The sequence below is a fragment of the Lates calcarifer genome, linkage group LG1, assembly GCF_001640805.2.
Source record: "Lates calcarifer isolate ASB-BC8 linkage group LG1, TLL_Latcal_v3, whole genome shotgun sequence".
Classification (NCBI taxonomy): Eukaryota; Metazoa; Chordata; class Actinopteri; family Centropomidae; genus Lates; species Lates calcarifer.
In genome coordinates this window covers 11,021,281-11,044,600 of record NC_066833.1, presented here as the reverse complement: position 1 = coordinate 11,044,600, position 23,320 = coordinate 11,021,281, and the positions used below count along the sequence as shown (strand labels likewise).

The window sequence follows — 23,320 nt, the reverse complement described above, 5'->3', positions numbered from 1 at the left end:
AAAACAAGCGTTTATGAAGATACCTTTAAAAATAGCAAAGATTATTCTACAGTCAGTTAGGATTTTAAACAAGCTATTATGTGCATGTGTTATACTGGTATAGTATTGTTCATTTGGGGTTCTAACATTGTGTTGCGACTTTGTGACACATTGAGAGAATGTGCAGTGATTTGAGAATTAATGCATTGTGGTCAGATCAGGTTAAAATACCTTAAAATGGAATACAGGGTACAGCAGGAGACAATGGAAGTTGCTGCTACAGTTACACTAAAACACCACCAGGAGGCAAACTTACCCCAGGAAAGGGAGAGAGACAGACTTCTCATGGTCCTCCCTCACAGAATCCTCTGAATAATCCAGAATATGCAAACAGAGGCTGAGATTTCTGACGATGTTTTGCTCTTTTTCCTTTCATCTCAGTCAGCAGGTGATGTGCAAGGAAATATGTCACTGATATGTCACCGGTTTGATATTTTGCTGTTATGTGAGAAACATAGGTCATCCAAGGTCAGACACATTACATATACATACTGAGGGTTGAAAATCTGTAGGTATGGTGCAGCATACTTAGTGGCTTGTTAATTGTATTTTCTTTCTTACCTGTTTCGTCTGGTGCCCTATTTATGTGGCATGGCTGCTACAATGTCACTAATTCCCAAATAGATACTACCTATCTGTTTGTCTGTCTCCCCCTGCACAGGTAACAATTTTAAACTTCGATGCTTCTGTCTTCCTCCACCAGTCTCTTCTTTTTTCTGTCACAGCACATGACATGTCTTTGTCCTGCCTCCCATTTCTGTTCTCCTGCTATTGTCTCTCCTCCTGTGTAATGTAGACCTTGGATAAAACACGTCACAAAGTGGTTCAAATATTTTAACTTTCTGAATATTAACCTCATCAATTAGTTTTCTTGAACAATTAGACAATCTTCTAGTTCTCTTCTGAGAATCTGCCTAATGAGTAGCAGTCACGCCCTTGTAACCATGCTTGCTTGAGTGTAAATTGTGTTGACTTTCACAACTTAAGCACACAGCAGTGAGCTGAAAGGATATGTGAGGACTTGGAGTGAGAACTGTGTTGTGAAAGCTGTAGCTCATAGTGACGAAACCACAGAGAATATCACCCAACTCAGACCTACAGAGGTAATTAGTCTGTTTGAATCATCATTTTGGTTTTCCAGCCCACAAACCCTGATCCCAAAATACAAATGACAAAGAATTCAGGAAAAACAAACAAGAAACTTCCCACACTTGATCATTCTCTTCCACCAATCCCCCTCATCACCGAGTTCTGTGATTTTTAGACTCTTTTTTTTTTCTTTGGTAGAACCTGAAAAGCTTTATGCCTCATGTTTAATACACTGAGATTATTTGTCTGTCACATCCTGTTGCATGTTGTTTGATTTGTGATGAAAGACTCTCTTTTGATCACCATCAGATTTATAATGTGTTCGGATCAAACGTTGGCATGATCAAAAGAGTTTGTGTGAAATGGGGAGCACTTTACAGTTTTGGGGCATTATTGTCTTTCATCTGAATTTGTGAAATTTGGTTTGAATCATCTTCTTACTTCAGTCTTTTATCTCAACAAGGTTGTTCTGGTTGACAGTTTCAACAGGTGTATTAAACATTTTATTGAGGATGAGTGATGTGGTGGCGATGGTGATGATGATAGTTAGATAAAGGTGATGATGATTTATGAGGATGTTGACGACGACGAGTGAAGGGAAAGATGCAAATGTTTCAGAATATGCAAAGTACTTGACTTTTATATCTGTAATATAGAATGAGCAATAACAGATGTGACAGGCCATATTGTCCAACATTGTCCACATTACGCTAAACCAGTAAAGGACAACACAATTTAACAATCCCAGTTCCAAACTGATGTGATATCAACTACAGGAGGAGAATGTCAGGAATTTAGTCAAAGTCCACAAATATGCATAATTCACCTCATAAATAACATTTAGAATGGACTATCTTACTGATTAATCTATGGATCATTACAATATTACATTATAAAAAGGATATGGAGAGAGATGCAAACCCTACTCTGAAGGCTCCATGTCATTAGACTTGCAGAGCTATTTGTATCTTCAAGCTGAATGGAAAGATCAGACAGTAGTCATGTAACTTAATGAGAGTTTAGGAGGCTAGGATAATTGGATTAACCTAGAAGTTTCCTGAGACATGCTGTGCATTCCTTCAGTAGGTGGGTGTGAAAATAAACATTGTTCTACTACACAGAATCACTACTGCAGGAGATAAGGTTGAAGTACTTTCATATGGCTTAAGTAATGACAATAGTCATAATAATAAAAGCTTTGCTGGCAAAGTCCTGACCAAAAGAGATACTTAGGTGTGCAAGTCATCAGAGCTGGTTTGAAAACTCATTGTCTGTTTCTGAATGTAGAGATCAGTGATTATACAGCAATACTTTCACATTTTAAAGATCAAGAGAATCAAAGATAACAATGGACAGCTGTTTCAAATGAAACAAATGCAGGTGATGATTTGCCTTTTAAACATTACTCAACTGCCTGGCATCTAACATACTATGCATTGCTCAAATTCTGGAAAACATTTTAAGTTTAGTTTGTCCAGAGTTGGCACATACACTTTGTCCAGATTTCTTTCCAACAACTTTTCATGGAACATTCTTGTATGAACTATCTGGGGAAGAATGAAGTGGTTTCAAATGTTTTGAAATCACTTTTGAGGAGCAGTTTAGCTTGACTCCATCCCTAGATATAGTGATTTCAGATGAGGTTGAGGAAAGAAACATGTTTGGGTAAGTGACAGCCATGTTTCCAGTCCAGCAAATCACCATGTAAACAAGAGCAGTGGCAGAGCACTTGAGTTTGATCAGAAGCTGCCATATTGGTCCTGGTCTAAGGGTTGATCACCCAGGGGAGGATTCATTCATTCATTCCATTGAAAAACACTTTATTTGTCCCAGAGGGGCAATTAAAAGGCACAGAGAGCACCACATAGGACACAGACAGATACTCCTCACACCCCCACAGCATTATGGAGAAAGAACAACAACGGTTTAACTAAGGTTGATGTCAAGGTGAAAAAACATGACTCGAGATAGCTCAAAACTGCACAGGCTTGCAAAACAGTGTTAGGTGGCTAGAATCTGGCCAGATTAGGTTCTCTAGGGCAAAGAAGGATAGATTAACCATCCATTAATTACAAAAGAACAATTAAGGGATACTAAGTTAAGAATGATCAGGTGAAATACAGGTCAGTGAATATGCCCTGTACATCACATCATTCGTAAATATTGGTCAGTGTTTGAACCTATTTCTCTGAGAGCAGACAAGGTTGAGGGCAGATGGTCTGGTTTATAGATAGCACTGATTTTCCAAAGTAGCCGGACTAGTGGAGAAGTATAGTACATGAACCTCTCAAGTGCTTGTTACTTGTAATGGGCTATTAATGGAAACTTAGACCTAAAAACAACATCCCCAGTGATTGGATCATTGATTGCCATTTTCATTGGCTAGTTCGGCTGTCTGTCAGGGGCTGCAGTCGCTGGTTCGTTTAAACCCATGAATTACGCAGGGTTACTAATCTTCGTTTAGTGCACAGGCATAGGATTGTGTCGCCGCGTCCCCCAAGGCGTTGACAGAGCATCTGTTGGAATACAACTTCACTCCGAAAATCAGCTCCAGCTTCGTTCAGCATCTCTGAATAGCGATCACACGGTGTATATACGCGCGTAAATGGAGTTTCAGTCGTTGTCGTGACTGTTCTCCACCGCCTCTCACCCTGCAGAAGATTCTGCGTTGAAGTTGCAGCAGCATCCATACCATCGCGGCTCTCATCTTTTGCAGACATGGGAACCGTCCTCTCTATATCTCCTGCGTCAAAGAAGGCATCAATTATGGACGCCGAAGTCGCAGGAGATGGACTCAAAAACGATAAGAGCCTTAAGCGGCATTCGATGTTCGTCTCTCTCTCCTGGAAGAAACTGGTGGCCAATTCGGCCAAGAAGAGTGCCAAGAAAGTGACCCCGAACCCGCTGCCCACACGTGAACTCCCGTCCATCCAGGTGGCTCAGCTCAACAGCGAAAACATCAGGAAAACGTATCAAACCGAAGAGAAGAAACCCAAAGCGCCCATCCCAGTCCCGGTGCCCACAGTACCCACGCAAACCAAGGAGGCTGGTGTCCAAAACGGGAGACTCTCTTCGGTCCAGAAGCAACCCAGCAGCCTGTCTCTGGTGTCACCGAGGCGGATTGTTATCCAGGCTTCAACAGGAGAGCTGCTGCGCTGTTTGGGGGACTTCGTGTGCCGCAGGTGTTACAAACTGAAAGAGTTAAACAGCGGAGAGGTGATCCTCTGGTTCCGCAACATCGACCGGACTCTTTTGCTCCAAGGCTGGCAGGACCAAGGCTTCATCACGCCGGCTAACGTGGTGTTCGTGTACCTCTTGTGCGAAGACACGATAGCGGACAGCGTCGACAGCCCGGCCGAGCTGCAGGGCACCTTTCAGACTTGCCTCTACCTCGCCTACTCCTACATGGGCAACGAGATCTCCTACCCACTCAAGCCGTTCATGAACGACACGAACAAGGACGTTTTCTGGGAGACCTCGCTCCGGATCATCAACAGGATGAGTGCCAAAATGCTGCAGCTGAATGCGGACCCGCACTTTTTCACTGAGGTCTTCCAGGACCTCAAAAACCAACGAGAAGCCAGCGAGACAAACCTTGATCGCTGACATGGAAACGAACGAGACACTGGTGTTTTCTAAGATGAATGTTTTGCAAAATCACATAACGGTGGTTTTGAATGAACGGGCCAACGTTGAAGGCTTCTCACCTGTGGGCTGAATATCTCTCTCATGATCAACAACTTCAGTATGGTGTTTAGGCTACAGTGTAGGAGATTTCATAAATGCATGCCAGTGGTATATTGTCCTCTTTTGTCTTGTCCATTGAGTGACGCAGGGATTGACTTCGTGGTAGCTACAAATCACATTGTAAGTGACACTCAAATCCCCGCTTCATTCATGATTAGCCCGCTTTCTGAGTAAGTGGGTGGGTTCGCAGTGAGGTGAGGTTCCAGGCAGGACCAGAATAGATCTGTGTATGTGAGGAGTCGGAGAGGCGGAGCTGTCCGAGGTGCTGACCTGTGCAGCCACCCCCCACCCCCGTCACTTTCCACAACCGAGCCCAGTGTGGCTTAAGAGGACTGGAGTCAGCCAAGTACACTTTCAGCACATAAGCCTAAGCCTTGTGAGCAGAGGTGTACAGTGTATTGTGCTTTTTAAAGTCTCAGCCAGGTGATAGCTAAGCTGTTAAACATGCAACAGAAAGGCCTATCAGAAGTATGTTTCTGTAAAGGGACAAAACCCATTACTTGTTAGAACTGTAGATATTCCTCCATGGGTAGCATATAGTTCTAAAGCTTGTGTTCATCTGCAAACCTTGGCTAGATGTTAAAAGGTCCCTTCTGCAGAAAAACACCTTGCTATATATATATAGCTAAGTTAATACCTGGTTGGAATATTTCCTATCTCCTCTTGTGTGATAAAAACACCAAATTAAGCATAACAATGGCCTAATTTTGAATTAAGGTAACTTGTTTTTGCCTACCAATGTTTTATGGTAGTAATGTACCTCCAATTGGGTCACTGGTTCAAGTTGAACATGAGGGGAATTAGTGAAGGGAGTATCTTCCCCTCTAGAATGTGATAAACTGCACTAAATGGGCCCATAAATGGCCATACAGCTAACAGCTTATCAAACTGAGGCCTCTGATATGTATTGCTTTTCAATACATGTTGTCCACTGTGATGTATTGCTTTGCAACATATTGCAGAGGTCAACTAGAGACTGAATGGAATGTACAGTTTTTCAAGAGATTTATTTAAATCTCATATGTGCCAAATATAAAAATGTTTTTGGCCTGAATCTATATAGTTTACATGTACATATCCCACATGTTAAATTTGCTCTTTATTTTATTTTCCTCTGCCTGTTTCTGAAGGTAGCTGAATATAATGTAGTTCAAGCATTACAAAAACAAACAGAGCTTAATGGTCAAATGGTATTTTTACCCTGTTCTTTAAATGTGCTGTGAGCCTCAGTTCGTTGGATTCAGTTCATTTTCAATTCAGTCAATTCAGGAAGGATGTTTCCTCATAATGTAAATATTAAGTGTGAACATCTCATTAGTAAGTGGCAGACTATCATTTGCACATGTGTCACTGCAGTTTCTGTAAGCTAAAAGTGATTTGACTCCAACTCTGAAACCAAACTTATAAGGCAAACGTGACAGTTAGTATTCAGTATTACGGTCAATCTAAGTGATAATTGTGATGTTGTTTTGTGAGTTAATTGTTTGGAAAGTGGAATATAATGCTGCTCTTTTGCACAGCTGTGAACAAACTTTTGATGTTTTGCACAGTGGTATAAAATAATGGTTATGTACCAGTGTTTTCTTTCAGGCACTGGACTGTTTGCCATTAAGTTTGCAGCTACTCTGACCAAGTCTCGCTCTAGGATGATCATCTGTGAGTTAGATCTTTTGTACAGTTAATTTTTCCTATATGTCAGCTATGGACAGTACTCACTCTCTCTACATGTTAATAAAAGGTCAATGCAGTTATTGTTTATGGTGACCATGATGAAATAAATCCAAACTTATGTAGGATCTCTGGTCTCTCTTGCATTGTTCTTATCATTTAACACTTCTTAATGTTGATGTGTGTGTCCACTACTGTATATAGTGGCTTAATTTGAGAGTACACAATCCGAATGTGGCCTATGTTTGTATAAACCTTGGAGTTTGCTGAAGCAGTAATCAACGTGGACAGCCTCTTATCTACTCATACCACCCACTAATCCTTCATTTGATGGGAGCCCTTGAGGTACAGTTATGCAATACAAATAAGTCCATGACGAATATGCTTGCTATGAGGTTGCCATGAGACCGAAACTCATGAGATTTCATTGGTTGCCATGAAACTAAAACTCATCAGAATGGGTTATTGCTACATGGAAAAGTTTACTGAGGCACATCTTTATATAATAACACAAAGATACAATTTTCAGAATTTTATGGACAGATACGGATAAGCGAATGGTTATAGGTATAAATCTGTAAGAACAGCTTCAATACATCCCAGAGTGTGTTGCAGTTGAAAGAGCTGTGGTGTACACAGAGGACGGTGAGGCATGCTGACACATATAAAGGATATTTTTGGTATCCTATCTGTGTGTCCTGGGTATTTCAATTGGGGCCACATGCTGAAATGGGAACACAGACAGCTAAACAGTAAGAAAGTAAATTGTGACAAACCTTTAAGGAGGCTTCAGACTATATTTTTCATAATGATTTTCAGAAATATGCAATACATATATATATATATATATATATATATATATAAGATAATACATTACTTGAGTTGCATTGCATTAATAATAATAAACATTCAGAGCCCTCCCTAGTTCAGAGCATGGGTACATTGATGTTTTATTGTATGACAGAATGGAGCTGAATTGATAAGGGTTTCCTCCTGGTTTTATGAATAACCCACATGGCTGGAGGATTCCTTCATGTGATTGGTTAGAATCTGCTGCAGTCTCAGGACTGTCTGTGACTGTGTGTGTGTGTGTGTGTGTGTGTCTCTCCCCTCCCCTCCTCTCCACACCCCCTACCTCTCTGTCTTATAGGACCCACACTGTCTATTTACAGAGCACAAATGGATGAAAGCAGACAGAACTGACAAAAAACATGACAGAAAGAGAACAGGAGTGAAATAGTTTGAGAGGATGGTAGAGGTAAAGAGATTGGAAAGAGTGGAACAGGGACATAGAGAAATAAAACTAGACAAATGTGGACAAGTAGGGATCAAGAAGGGACATCCTGACAGGTTTCAGTTTATTTAATTTACTGCAATCAAATGGCAGTTGGATGATAAGAAAATGGAAAATAGGATCAATCAGCCCCATCAAGTATTAACACTGTCCTTAACTAAACTCTTTAAAGTCCATTTTAACTGCAAATTGTCATATATTCATTTACAGCAATTCACATTCTTGCATATTACTAGTATGGCTTTTGTAAAATCGTGGCATACTGTGTTGTCACTGGATTGATCAAATCTAATTCTAATGGCATAAAACATCATATCATACAAATTTCTCTGTGAATGTGAAAGTATTTCTGTTTTCCCAGCTGTATGTTTTTAAACACTGATCTTGCATGACATCCACAGAGGTTCAACCTTCTTGTTAACTGACAAATTACATGTGGAGGAATCGTGGTGGTCAAAATTCTTATTTAGTTTTTTTCTTTTACCCCCAGCCTTCGCAGGCTGGCTTCATGGCAGAATCCTGCAGCAGCATTATGTAACAGCCTCCCAGTGCAGTGTTGTGAGCCTTTTCTTCGTTATTAAGATTCAACCCAGGTCTCTTGCATATCTGTCTGCCAGCCTGCTTTCTGCATTCTTCTCCGCTGTGTCTCTATAGTAACAGGTAGGTAAGTGAATGAGAGCTGGACAAAGTGAGAGCTGTGTGGGGCTGAGCGTGGGTTGAACCACTGCACAACATGTAGACACTGCAGTGATCAACAGAAGACATGCTCACAGTGTGAATGTCTGTCAGTGCAGGCATGTGTCCACTTCTGGCCGCACTCTATCATTTCTGAGTTACCATTGCTTCAGTGCAAGATTTGTCTTCTCTATCTTATTAGCAATAATGAAAGATGAATGGCACCGCAATCACATTCAGCTTTCTTTAATCCAGGATAAAATCATGCAAGTTTCTGAAAACAATAAATGATATCCACCTGCACAAACACATAACCAGAATACATAAATAAATAAATAATGATGATAATGATAACATAGATAAATGATCATTGCAATTTGATTTTTGTATTAGATTTTATTTTCAGTTGCATAATACAGTAAAGCAATCTAAATCACATGGGATTATAAAATGCCACAGTTCAGTCTTTGGTTGGTCTCTGTGAGTTGTGATTGACAGGTTGATTGATTACAGTGTTTGAAAGAGGAGTCCATTTAGATTTATCTGACAGATTTAATTATTTGTTACTCTTCCAGCTGAGATACTGTATAAAAACCACATGATAATGTTATGAAACAGAATGTACTGTTAAATATTTTTGTCATGTGATCCCTCACAAAACAGTTGTGGTCCCTCATCACTCACCAGAGAAAGATTTAATCTTCAAACTTCTGCACAAAAAGAGACAAAGAGGTTCTCTTTGACCTAATATCATCAGCGTCATCCAAGTGGAAAGAGGACCAAATCTGGACTGGCCAAGGGGACACCCTATAGGGATTATGTCTATTTTGCTGTCCCCTTGCTACATAACCACCCTGCTAATCTCTTTAACTAGATTACTTCAGCACCGAGCTGCAGTGAGCGGCAGTTGGTTGCCACCTTTACACAGCAGGATCAGGTCAGGTTTAGCTGGGAAACTTGGCCAAAGAATATTTATTCACTTCCTTGGTCAGTGATATGCTTCATCTACTGTTATGTTACACACTGTATATTATATAACCGTATATGGTCATATTTATAAGAGACTTTTTAAATGTAAATTTAATTTGTTACACAATATGTACATATTAAAAGCAATATACTAATTCCTTCATTCACCACACACCTACACGGTGTTCATTGTTATTTTCTCTTCTTTATTTGCTGGTGAATCATTTCACACTGCATGGATCTGCATGATTATTCATCCATTTAGTTTTATGTAACAGACAAAATCCAGCCCTGGGTTTTGAAGTGTGGAGGTGCCCCAATCCTAGACCATTATCTAAATTGACAAATCAACATTCCAAGTGACCTATTTCTGGTTTTATGTCCTCAAGCTTTAATATTCGCCACATTCAGGAGACTTTACCTCATGTTGGACCGAATTATTTCTTTCATAGTAGTTTAGATGTCAGGTGATTCTTGCTTTTTACTTGGTATAAGTTGATCTTCACCTACTATATTTAAGTAACACTTGTTCTACAGAAGCTCATTTATTGCTTCCTTAGATTTAGATTTAGATTGCTGGAGCTGGAGTTGTTTTTGTGACTTTTGCTGACAGACTGTATCACAGGTCCACATCCAGACACGTGGGTGTCTCTTATAAAAGGGTAAAATACAGTGGATTAAATTGTCCTTCCCTGTTTTCCTTTATCTCTTTGAATCTCTCTCTGTTCTCCACGTCGCTTTCTCACTGCCTCTTATTCTCAAGTCTATTTCAGCAGCATGTAGGTGTAGTGTTCTAATTTAGCTAAGCCTTCATTACCACTCTCTCCAGCTGGAAGAATGACTCACTGACTGCAACACTTCACACAAAGCCCAGTGACTGCCTTACCCTGTGTCCTACCTAATAATAATAATTTGCACTGTTGGGACAGAGGGACCTAGTTTTTTGACATAGAGAATATGACTCATGGATACTTGTCAGAATATAATGAAGTTTGAGCAAATGCAATTTAAAAAATATGATTTGGAAAAGTTGCTTGTAGTAACTCTTAACATACAGCTTTCCATAGATTCTTAACCAAGTAAATGCAACATTTCAAAATGACAAAATCCACACTTTCCTTTTTATGATGTCCATTTTGTTTTTCCTTTATTCAGAGTTTGATTTTCCAGCAGCACAGCATGTAGTTCATGAATGATTAGCTCTCAGATATCAGACCTTCCCACCAACACATGAACACACCTCCCAGAGAGCCTCTGACAAATCACACAGTGATAATATTAGTCAGACATAAAGCAAAGAATACTACTTGGATGTGTTTAAAAAGGGAAAAAGTAACAATGTGTAAAAACCTGTTTGTCTCTGTATGAGTATACCCAAACAAGAGGACTGTCCAAACAGCTAATAAAACTCAGATCTGAGGCCAGTGAATTGAAGCCACCAATTTGAGTTACAAACATATTTCTTTTTTATATCTTATATTGAAGTTTCATCTCTAACATAGTAAAATAAGATGCAAAGATATGCTTCTCCTCTTTCCCTCTCTTCCTCCTTCTCTTGTTTTCTTCTCACTCGTCACGTCTTCTACGTTCACACTGTTAATCCAGTGGCTTGCAGGCAAAACACCCACCTAGTTCGTTATGCAAGAAGAAGAGAGAGGATGAGTGCTGCTTAGCAGCAACAATAGGTGCAGCAGATCAGTGGCAGAACAGTTGGCAGAGAAGACAGTTACGATTACATTGTAGTGGAAGTGACTCAATCCTTGTGGAGTTTCCATTTTATTGTCTGAAGTCTATAGTGTTCAGGGAGTGAACAACACGTCAGGATACACATCTGTCATTCTCTCTCTCTCTCTCTCTGTCTCTCTCTCTCTCTTTCACACACAGAAAGAGAGAGAGAGAGAGAGAGAGAGATTCAGTTGTTCAGTCCTATTGATATGCAGAGCACACACACAAACACTGTTGTAAATGTGTGAATGAGTAACCCTTTTCTTCTCTCTCCCTCTCTCTCTCTCTCTCTCACACACACACACACACACACACACACACACACACACACACTTCCTGCTTCTACATTTTTGCTTTATATATAATAACTGGGGCCATTGCCTGATAATCCTCAGTCTGGACGTGCCTACACCTCTGTAAACCTTCACTGTCATAAAATGAGGTTTGGGGTTAATCTGCTATTTGCAGATGCTTCTGTGTTCTATATTAGACAGACCCTGTTATCACCTGGTTATGTAAATGGTGTCCTGATGTCAGAAGAGTTATAGCGCCCCCGTGTGGCTGAAAAGATTTAGTGTGACATTATGGCACAGCTTTGTGCAACATCAGCTGAAGCAGCAGCCAACTACCCAAGAAAGTAAAACATACATGATAACAAGTATGGATGAAATTCTCATGCAGTAGAGCACTTATGAAGTTGTTGCTTGTACTACTGTAGACTTGTTGTTCCATGAGTCAGTCTTGTTGGTGAAGTGCTGCCATAGTCGCTGGAAGTGAAAACAGTATTTTTTATTGACTTTCAAGCAGTGTGCTCAATGATGCCTATATATATATATATATATATATATATATATATATATATATATATATATATATATATATATATATATATTACAGCTGGTTTGATTTCCTCCTGTTACATGAATGCCCCCAGTTGTAGCCTATTGTTTTCTTCAGCAATTCCACTGCAAAATATCAATAAGTATCATTTTCGTCAAAATCAGGTAACATCAGCAGAAATGTCATATCAAATCTGTTAAGTCATAGATGGATGGTTGGCTCATTGTTCCATTTTTATTCTGTATAGTTAAACAGGATGAGTCTAAAACTCTCTGTTTGTTCACATTTAGATCTGAACTTAGAGAAAGATTGTCATTGTGGATAAAGAGGTGGCCTCTAATGGCAATTCATAACTGTTTTCCTCAACTGCTGCCAAGATCACCTGCTAACACTGTATAATACTGTCTACCTTGTTGTTATTTTACCTTGCACATTTCCCATCATCCAGTCAAAGGCTGTATCATGAATAAAATTTAAAATACTCATTATGAGAAAACACTGAACAACAGCAAGAATCATGACAACACATATTGTAAACATGGATCTTCTGTAGCGTTGGTGTCATCAGCACACAATTCAAAGACAAAGAGGTTTGATCATAACAGTCTGCTTTTATTTACTTTTTATTGGTACAGTTGGTTTAGCTACAGTATGAGCATTTGTGAATGAATGCACTGTAATTCACTTCAAAATCACTAAAAAGCAGCGATAGCCTGAGCGGTCTGTACCCTACAGTATTTACAGAGTCAGGTCAACAATTCACAGTTTCTGTTACTATTCACGTCAGAGCCTATGTCACACAAACAACAACTCTATACCTCTGAAGTAGTTTTATTTTTATTGCAAGTGGTTTTTACTTTTATGAGGATGTTTTTTAAAGAATGTGGTTTAACCCTGTGATTTGATTTCTGGGGTAAAATAACATGTGGCTGATCTTTCAGGTGTTGCAGTGGTGGTAGTGATGATGTGGAAAAATATAGTCCAACAGGCATTTGGCTGTGTCATAACACCACGAGATGGCGCCAATAGTCCAGTTATAGCTAGCAGTCTGCTCCCAAGTTGGTGTAAATACACTGATGTGTATCTAAAAAGAAACACTGAACTCAAGGAAGAAGGGATGAGGAACAGCAAAGGAACAGCAGGGGATAAAAACTGATAGTGATAAAACAGACAATATGTCTTTCATCATAATTTTTAAATAATATTCTAGAGTTTGTTCATTTGGAAAACCGGTCTTCCACATGGAAGCTTTTATTGATCTATGATTTAATTTCACAGATTGTGGGTGGAATTAGGAAATTCCATATTTGGGTTATGTATGGGTTAAAATTTATCTAACATAATTATTGAAGAACCGCGCGTAAAAGTTGAAACCAGTGTGCGTAATATGATAGGCGGTTTGATAGATTAAATATTTGCTCGTCAACGGATGTCTTGGCCTTAAAGCTTAAAACAGAGCAAAAATGTCGAAATAATTCTTGCGTGTCGTTTAAAAACGTTATTTTTTTTTAACCAAATCAAGTGAATTTTAGCTTAAGACCATATTTTTATCTGCAAACTACCAAAACCGACCATCCCGTCCTCTCGTTCATTGCTGTATCACTCGTGGCGTTAATATTCTTCCAGTTTGTCTAAAAGATGCGTTAAAAGTCAGTTGTAGTGGTTGTTAATGTTGCTCAGGCTGTTGATGTTGTTGACACAGCTGATGTGGGACGGAGAAACGGTGCCAAAGGGCCCCGGAGGCTGGAGATTGTGGCTGTGATACAGAGCCGCCGACGGGGAGCCAGGCCAGTAGGAGAAACCCGAGGGCCCCACGCCGGGGGCCACGAGGTTCAGTTTGGAAATCCCGGAGAAGGGAATCGGGGAGAAGTTACCCTGAAACTTGTAGATGGCCTGCTCCGTGGTGGACGGCTGGCACACCTGCGCCAAGCCGTGGAAATCGAACTTATAAGCATATCTCTTGCCGTGGACTTTGGTCATGATGTTTTTATCATAGTAGTAGCGCAGCGCCCGGCTCAGCTTATCGTAGTTCATGTTGGGTTTGCTTTTGCGCTCCCCCCAGCGCCGGGCCACTTCGTCCGGGTCGATGAGCTTGAATTCGCCGTTGGTGCCTTCCCAGGCGATGCACGACATGTTGGTGCTGTCAGAGAGGAGCTCCAGCAGGAACTGCCAGAGCTGAATCTGTCCACTGCCTGGGTGGAGAAAAGACGGAGCAGTGGTCTGGTGTTAATATAAACAGATAGTTAAGCGCCAAACATCAGAATAATATGTAAGTGACATTCTATATCAGTCATAGTCAGTACAAAACATTTTGGGGGATTTAACATTTTGCACTTTATTACTTTATCATACACTATATCATCATTCGTCAGTTATTCACATTTTAGCAGCAGATATTGATTAATCTGTTTTCTTCAGGGCAAATTGCAGATTCATTGGAAAAAGATACATTATAATTTATCGTCTTTGATTTAGAACTGTACAGTTTAAATTCTAAGCATATCTGCTTTCTATCATTAATAAAATGTAACATTTTAATGCATCCTCGGCATTTTATTTTTTAATGGATAGCCTGTTTTTAAATGCATTTTATTCCATCCGATTTGCAAACATGGTATTCTTTAAATTATTCGTTCATAATCCGCATTGCTTTTATAGGCGTCATTTACATTTTTGTTTGTGAATTTTTATTAATACTAAATTATAGGTTGGAATTTTATTTTATTTCATTTTTAAACGTCTTAAACTGCTTTATTTTGCTCTTTGCACCTGGTTTTGAGACGTGTTAATGGCCATTTAACATCAGCTCCGTTAGCACTCTATCACAGAGGAATTAAATCAGTGACAATGTGACAATGAGCCAAATGAGGGATTATAACGGGATTACTCATTATACCCCTTAACAGAAACACAAATTAAATGAAAGGGGCGTTTAACGCATTTTAATCCTGCTTTATTCATTAGGAGTTTTTTGTATTAACATGGTAAACGTTATTGACTCCTCGAATTATTATTAGATATTTTTTTCTCAAGCTAGTTTCATTACTATGACAAAAGTCATAAATTTTCATACATAGCCATTTAAAATATGATTACCTAACAGCTCTTTTATTATTTCTTTTTTATTATTTCATTATTCATATCTACAGACACTGTCTTTTCTCTTTTTTTAATCCTATCAGAATAAGATAAATAACGGTGATAATGATGCGTCCTGACAGAACCGTTGGGTTGACTCTCTTACCTTTCTGTACTCCTGTATTTATTGGACCCCATGATGTTCCTTTGCTTTCTTTCAACAGATTTTCTGTTGGATCTGAAATCAAAACAGACACATTGTCATCATCATGATCATCAGCTGCATACCCACTATGTTTAATAAATTATCACAAGATGCCTTCTGAAACAGGTGCAGGCCTGCTATCTGATTCAAAAATATACACAATAACTATTTTGTTAGGTGGAGAAAAAAATCCACTTTTATCCCAGAATTTTCTAGAAATAACTGTCATATAAGCAAGACCACTCCACAGTCCCAATGAATTAGATAAAATGAAATACACTTTAAAGATGGTTTTTAAAAAAGCAACCTGTTTTTAGGGGGGGAAAAATCAGTAGAGAACAGTTGTTATAAAATGTTATAAGCTGCTGTAGAATTGACCAGCCCAGTGCCTAAGATTCAAACTAAATATTAAATGTTAAACATCACAAAATTTCAGCAAAAGTTAAAAATTAGATTAAAATCCTAATTGCGGCCCGGTCCAGTCGCGGTCTAATGCATGAAGCATGTCTTCTTTGCGGTCTCCTCTGCGAGAAGCCAGGAAACGCGTCCAGGAAAAAGGATTTCCGATTTCCGACAAAAGAGCAGACGGGCTTTCAGATTGAAAAGGCTGAACAATGCTCTGCCCTGGAAACGGAGCGTCGCCGCCTCGGGACACCGACACCCAGCAGAATTTTTAAAAATGATATAATAACAGGTTATTTCTATAATTCTATACAGGACAAAATGACGAACCTGAGAGATACATGTTGAACATGAGGTTTCCTCCGCAGTCCTGTCTCATTGTGTTCAGTTGTTCAGAAAGGGTTGGATTTCATTTCGTTGGTGGCGGAGGAAACGATTTTTATTAAACTTTATCTCATAACTGTGATCTGGAATAAATGCGGGTGGACAGATTGAAGTTTCCAGGCAACTGTCACTGGCCCCCATCTCTGAGACAATATTCAGACAGCAATTTCCCCTGGTGCATTGCTTTAATTAAAAGAGCAATTTACCTCTGTCAGCCCGCCTGGTGCCCACAATAAAAAGAGGCCGATAGAAATTCGGCCCTTATCAATCCACCATCACAGTTTAATAAAGTTTCCACGTTAAGATCTGAGTTTCTATGGTGAATTGAAGTGTTTGACATGGAAACCAGTTCAGATCCTCCTCACTTTTCCGCCTCTTTACCTCTCGGCAAACAACAAAGACCTGTTTCATGTTGGAAAAAGAACATTTACCTTGAAAAGCACGCCTCAGCGCACATGAGAAAACAAGAACATTTCATCCCCCGAACCTTCTGTTTGTGGGTTTAAGGTTATATAGCCTCAATCTGAGGGTAATGAGGTTGTAACTTTTAAACCATGGCTTCTGGTGCTCACTGACGTTATCACGTCCACTCATATTTTTCTTCTATTTCTGTTTTTTTTAGAGGCAGTGGACTGTACCTATATGGGCTTTATGGCCATGTACTGTAGATTCAGGCTGAACACACAGTATTTGTCTGTTTCTGCAATCTGTCGCTATAGTATGAAGTCTACACAACATTTGTGATTAGTATTTTATTTAACTAGAATTCTGGTATTTTAAAGGGCAACAGATGAAACATTGTACACACGTTGTTGGCTGTCAGTTTCCCCCTTCCACAGATATTTAGATATTAATCTACAACCATTTTATTCAGATGCAAATAATGTGGACAGTGCACACAGATATAACACTGACTGATGATTACATTAAAAATGTAAATGAATTAATTAGTATCAAGTATGATTTCAACATTTCCATATGATCAATCAGGATTTTATTGTTACATTTTAAAGCCTTTTATTATGAACACAGGAGTCAGAACAAATCATTGCTGAAACACCTCTGAGTGACTAAAGCAACACATATAAAGGTAAAAAGGAAACTGATGTAGTTTATAATCATGTCAAAAACCCTGGACGGTACGGGCTCACCCATAGATACCTAAAAAGAGGGTGTGTCTCAGTGGCTTAGTGTTTTAAGATGTGTAACCTTTAACTGTCACATTCTCTGTTTGCTTCCCGGTCACTTGTTGTATCACACCTCTGTCTCTCCCTATGTTTCCTTATTGTCTACGTGACCATTAAAAGTGATCCAAACAGGTTTTTTTTGTTTTGTTTTTAAAAGGCCAATAAAATAATAATAACCTACAGGGGGAATAAACACCCTGACACTGATATTAACATACATGTATCTCTGCAGTGATCTTGTGGTGTTTCTCCTGCTGTAAAACACAATAAATGTGTCATAAAGAGACACAGAGGAAAAATAAAAGCCAACTATGAAGGAATTAAGAAAATAGAAATTTAAAAACACCCTTTATGCAGCTCTATTTACACAATTCACTTTCAGATCTTTCCCTTGGAAAAGGAAACCTACCAACACTAAATAATTTATTTTAAACCAAAAATGAGAATTAATTGAAATGAAATTACAATACGACATTACCCAGCAAAGCTTAAAATATTACCTTTACCTTTAGATTCAATTCATACTTAGCATATACAGCCCTCTGCATCGACAGAACTGAAAGCAAACTGGTATTCAGTCATTGCTCTATAATGTGTCACCTGACTGAGCTCAAACATGCACGAATGTACACACAATGTGGAAGAAAATGCAGTATAGGGTAAAAGGCTATATTTACACATCAGGTTAGTATGTTTATTTAACTACATAGTCAGTTTTAGCATGCAGGTTTGTACATATAATTCCTATTTCACATAATCAGACTTTGTTAAAGCAGATTGCATCAGTTAAGGTAATCCGATTATCCTAATTATGCTAAATGCAAATTTCAGTAGGAAATAATGTATTTCCCATGTCCTCTCTTCCTGGACTAAAAACTGAATTTTCCATTCTTCGTGTGGTAGCAGTTCATCAGGGCCGGGGTTTGAAGGTGTGTCTCTGGCGTCCCAGACTTGCTTTAGCTGCCTGTGTCCAAGTACACGTCGCAGGCAACTTAAAACAAGCCTCGAAAGCAAGACTGTATCCACTGATGGAGTTGTAGACAAATACCGAATCAGAAATATATATATTTGTATAGGAGGCCTCTGGTTGGGGATCACCATGAGGAGAGATATCCACTGACAGACTAAAACAAAAAATGTTCTCAGAAAAGCACTGATTTGTTCAATTTCTATACAATGTCATTATCAACTTACTGACCTGGGCTATAGTTCCGAATTTATATCAAAAAAGAGTAAAGTCAGCATCTAATGTTAACATTTGCCACTTGAAAGCATGTTAGTCTTGCATATATCTACAAACCTAAAGCAGAGTATGTTGTTCAGGTGCTTTGTCCAGTTATTAAGTAGTTAACAAATGTAAGTTCTACAGTAGCTGCTGTAATCCATATCAATAGAGTAATCAGTCTTAGCAACTATAGCTGACATCATGAATCATCCAAAAATTCCTTTGTAAAGTCTAAAACCTACCTTGGTGCTCTGAGCTGTGTAGCCAATGTACCCCAGCTTGCAACTTACTACAGCACTCAAGTGTCACTCCTCTACAAGCCCGAGTGCAGCCTCTTTAATCTGCCTGCAGAGGAATGTATATTTGAGAAAGGTGTGTGTGCATAGTTACACATTTATTAAAAGATCCTGGTTTTTTGGGTGTGGGACTGTGAGCCGGTGCAGGCTTGTGGGTGTGTAACACGGAATCCCATGTCCTGGACCAACAGGAGGAGTGTGTGTGGAGGTAAACACACTCCAGGATCCCGGCGTGCGACACAAGATAAACATGATGGTATCACACTGAAGTAAACAAACAAATGCTAAGCTGTTAGACTTTTCTTATGAAGTGCTGCTGTTGTGTGCAAGTTTGTAGTTTTGAATTAACTCATCAAAATAAAAGGGCCACTTTTTAATTTGTAAAGCAGAGTTTATGTCAGAAATCACATAAATCTTATCCACTTTCTGGTCTATACACTCCAGTCAAGGTTCTCAGTATTCAAAATACTAAGGGCCTAGACTTTGAGGTAATATGCCTTTATAGTGGGTTGTCTCATAAGCTAGTTATTCAAGGGTTCAGGACCTTGGACAGTGCATATACCCCTACTTTTCATCAGTAAGTAGCAATAAATTACATGGATGATACTTTATCTCCTCTTTTGAACTGCGCAGAGAATAATGAAACAGTTTAAATATGGTCAGCTGCATGTATGCTGACACTAGAAGCAGCTGGAGTGCCACTAAAACTTTAGCTACATCAGACAGACAGAGCAAGCAAGAACAAGAGAACTTTATAGTTTTACTCAGATTTATATGTCTCTGTTGAGTACTTCATGTCTGTAATCTAAAGTGCATGGTTTCAGAATTGCCAGCTACCACAGGTTGCTGTTGCTTTTCATACAGCTTCACTTTATTGGCCACTTTGCCAAATTGTGCCTGGAACAATTGAAGGACAAATAATAGAAACAAATGTGATCTCGTGCTCTTGTTTATTGGAAATAAGAATACAGTCTGACAAGAACAATATTACACATCCTAAAGCCTAACAGAATCAAATCTTTCCATATGTTCACTAAAGGGTTAAATGTTTCCTTTCAGTAAATACAAAGCAAAACCTATCTCTGCCTACTTCATAGAGCTAAAAGAGAATATGGGCTCTGATCTTGCAGTGTTTGTGCACCTGTAGTATGACTCACCATCATAAATGAGGTACAAATTAATTGACAGTTCAATTTAGCTAGTAATTTAGATTTTCATTTATTTAACTGGGTTGATAAACCTCATTATAAAAAAAAAAATAAAAGGAATACCGACAAACAGTCTCTAGTTTTGAAGAAAAGCCTTTATTTCCTATTTCAAGAACATGCTTTAGCATGGTAGTAGAAGTAGGTACTTAGATATCCATACATGCAGAGCCACAGAGTGATAGAAAGAGTTTGTCCATCTATTGTTCTGTGACAGCGGTCTGTCCAGGGTTCAAGATGAGGAGAGGGTTTGGGAAGAGTTTTTTCTTTTTTTTCAGGTTGGGTCAGGCAGGCAGAGGGAAGGCTTAGTGCTGGATCCTACGAATGGACTGCACCTGGTTGGTGTGAGCCTGGGTGCTGTACTCATTGTAGTTTCTGTACTCGCCTTGGTGTCTGTCTCTCTCCAGGATGTACTGGTAGCCACGGTAACCAGGGAACTGGTAGGCCACCCAGCTGTAAAGAGAGAGGTGGGAAGGGGAGGAGGAGGGCTGAGTCAGGGCCAGAATAATTCAGTAAAACTAGAAGATTGTGCTAGTGAAGGTTTACCCTGTCCAAACAGACTTTATAAATTTACTGTCTTAGATATCATTATTACATATTACACCTAGTCAGGATAGATTGATCTGTTTCAACATGCTCGTTTGCCTTTAATTGACTGCCTCACACTATATTTTATAGCAGAATGTTTAAAATGACTGTGTTATGCCAAAAAATGTCATGCCTATGAGGAAAATTAGAGTGGAGATGAAATGAGATGAATGAGGCCTGCAAAGAGGATAAAATATAAAACGAGCAACAGAGATAAAGGCCAGTAAACTTACGCTCCCGAGTTGACTTTGATAGAGGGCACCTCCTTGCTGCACCAGCCCATGGCCTGTAGGGAGGGGTAGTCATCGCACATCTCAAACTTACGGCCCTGGAAGTCCTCACACTCGTACAGGGTCACTTTGCTGTCACTGTGGTTCTGCGGAGAAAGAGAGCGAAGGTGTGATGGGGCTGGAGAGTTGGGCAAGGTGTTGGTGTGGTAACTGATAGAAATATTTAGATACAACGAGATGGAGAATTTAGGAGATGGAGGACATAGCAAAAGCCATGGTTACATGTGGTAAATTAAGCTTGTACTTTAAGTGTCAGTGGAGCCTGTCTAACTATGTCTGGCTTAAATTATGGATATGAAACTCTATGACTCAACAACGTTCTGGTCCAAATAGTGTGGCTGGCTTCAAGAGGGACAGGCAATGGGTCATGTGAAGGAGGGTGGTGCAAGTCACTTGATGTGTGGCAGTTGACAGAGGCTGACTGATAAAAAAAATAAAAAACTTAGAAAACTTACAGCGCACTTGATAGGTCTGAAGGAAAGCATGTGCTCGGTTCTGTAGCTGCTGTTTCCACTCCAGGCCTCGTAGCGAGGGTAGTCTCCCTTCTCCAGGATAAACTGCTGTCCCTGGAACTCTGGGTACTCATAACCCACCCAACTAGGGGAAAGAAACGAGGATAGAAATGTTGTGGTTAAGTAAAGAAAGAAATCGAAACAAATCAAGAGAAGCTCTTAAATACACACATAAGTATAGAAGACACCATTAAATACAAAGTAGTTTTAGTATAACAACAATGAAACTGTCATTTTCATTAAACAAAAGCAACAACGCCCACAGAATGGCCCCGAGTGAAAACAGCATGCAGCTTCTTTTGTCACTGGGAGCACAAAGCAAACATTAGATACTGCTGCTCCTGCCTCTGCTGCTGCTGCTACTGCACCCAGTGCTTTTTATCTGATCACCAGTCAGTCAGACATTCGGGCTCACAGCCAGCAGCTGCACACAGCCAGCTCATATCACAACAGGGTCACACTTGGATGCATGCACATACACACACAAATGATACATGCCAACTAGCAATGTAATAACACAGTAGACTGTAATTTATGGTTTTTGTGATTTCGCCTTTTCTACTTGTTGATTAGAGTTGGCGTTTGAGTCGTGTGTGCTTTAATCAGACTTTTTCAAGCGGATGAAATAAGGATTGCAGGATAAATAATGTGATTTTATTAGATGTTGTATTGCTCTTAGCTATCAACTGTTTTTCAAACAGCAATGTGTTTGAAATATATGCAGAAGACTATTGATCGGCATAATGTAAAAAATTAAACACCCTCTCCATATTACTGTAATGCTATTCATGCAGTTTGGACATTCTTCTTGAAGATAAATATACCAAATATTTATGGGCTTTATTTAAACATCCAGCAAATTCTAACCAGATTCCAACAATCCATCAGATTCTCTCAAGTCTGTGCTTATCATAAACTATGTATGATATGCACAAATATGGTCAAATGAATCTCATTTTGTGGGAGCAGCAGAAAATGGGCAAATATACTGATCATGATCCACACAGTAGACCAAAAAGAGATCAAGAGATGAAAGTGAAGTGGAATAGATGGAATATGATAGATGGAGACGGGGAAGGGTAACAGAAAAGCAGCAGGAGATCCAGAGTAATACCAACAATGTCGACTTACGGTCCATTCTCAACCTTGATGGAGCGGATCTTGTTGAAGCCCCTCTCCATGATGTTCTGGCACTCCAGCATGAACTCACAGCGCTTTCCCTGGAAGTTCTCCTCCTCCCAGACTGTGATCTTGAACTGGCCCATCTGCTCCATCTGTTGAGTGTTCATGGCTGCTGCTTCTCCCTTGGGGGTTACTCTCTGAAGAATGTAGAGGGTTTCAAAAAAAAAAGAGTTCAGTGTTAAATTGATGTAAAATCAAAATGATGGCAAGACCTGCATGTCCTGAGTATGTAGAGTGTCAAAAAATGCTATGGAAATTGTATCATTATTTTGAAAGAGCAGACCTAATAAGAACCTTCATTCTGATTAAATCAGATAAAATATCCCACAACTACAATTTTTGTATTTTAGTTTGAACACTAGTTAGTAAGCTAAAAGTAAATGTGCTGTGCTAGTGCATTTCTGTTTGTCTCCCTCCAAATGTGTCCCTAGAAGTGAGAAATTCCACTCATTTATCATTTTTCAATTTCTCCACAGAGCAGATTTGTCTCTGTTTCAGCTGAGAAGATTCTATCATAAAACAAGCTGCCTGTGAATTATACCTCTGCAGCTGAACTGCAGCAGTAAATGCCACAACAGCAAACCACATATCTGTAAGTTATAGTTTAAAAGCATAAAGCTGTCCCCAGTCCAATCAGAATTCTCTTACTAACTAGTTTATATCTGTCTTTGGCCCACTTTCTTTGATTTTCAAATAAAAGATGTTTGTATGATGGTTACA

At 39.4% G+C, this 23,320-nt stretch overlaps 3 protein-coding genes across 3 annotated transcripts; 1 reads left to right on the top strand and 2 right to left on the bottom strand.

Moving 5' to 3' along the window:
• Positions 1-2,938: 2,938 nt before the first annotated feature.
• cdk5r2b (cyclin-dependent kinase 5, regulatory subunit 2b (p39)) lies at positions 2,939-6,671 on the top strand. The gene has a single exon (XM_018704840.2). The coding sequence runs from the start codon at positions 3,847-3,849 to the stop codon at positions 4,732-4,734; it is 888 nt and encodes a 295-aa protein (XP_018560356.1). The 5' UTR covers positions 2,939-3,846; the 3' UTR covers positions 4,735-6,671.
• Positions 6,672-12,656: 5,985 nt separating this feature from the next.
• fev (FEV transcription factor, ETS family member) lies at positions 12,657-16,384 on the bottom strand. Its single transcript, XM_018704806.2, has 3 exons — positions 16,062-16,384; positions 15,291-15,362; positions 12,657-14,238 (listed from the first exon to the last, which is right to left on the bottom strand). Exons 1-3 carry the CDS (start codon positions 16,108-16,110, stop codon positions 13,697-13,699), a joined length of 663 nt encoding a protein of 220 aa, XP_018560322.1. The 5' UTR covers positions 16,111-16,384; the 3' UTR covers positions 12,657-13,696.
• A 3,485-nt stretch (positions 16,385-19,869) lies between these two features.
• Positions 19,870-22,710, bottom strand: cryba2b (crystallin, beta A2b). Its single transcript, XM_018704808.2, has 4 exons — positions 22,550-22,710; positions 21,362-21,503; positions 20,850-20,992; positions 19,870-20,481 (listed from the first exon to the last, which is right to left on the bottom strand). The coding sequence occupies exons 1-4, from the start codon at positions 22,705-22,707 to the stop codon at positions 20,334-20,336; spliced, it is 591 nt and encodes a 196-aa protein (XP_018560324.1). The 5' UTR covers positions 22,708-22,710; the 3' UTR covers positions 19,870-20,333.
• Positions 22,711-23,320: the final 610 nt, after the last annotated feature.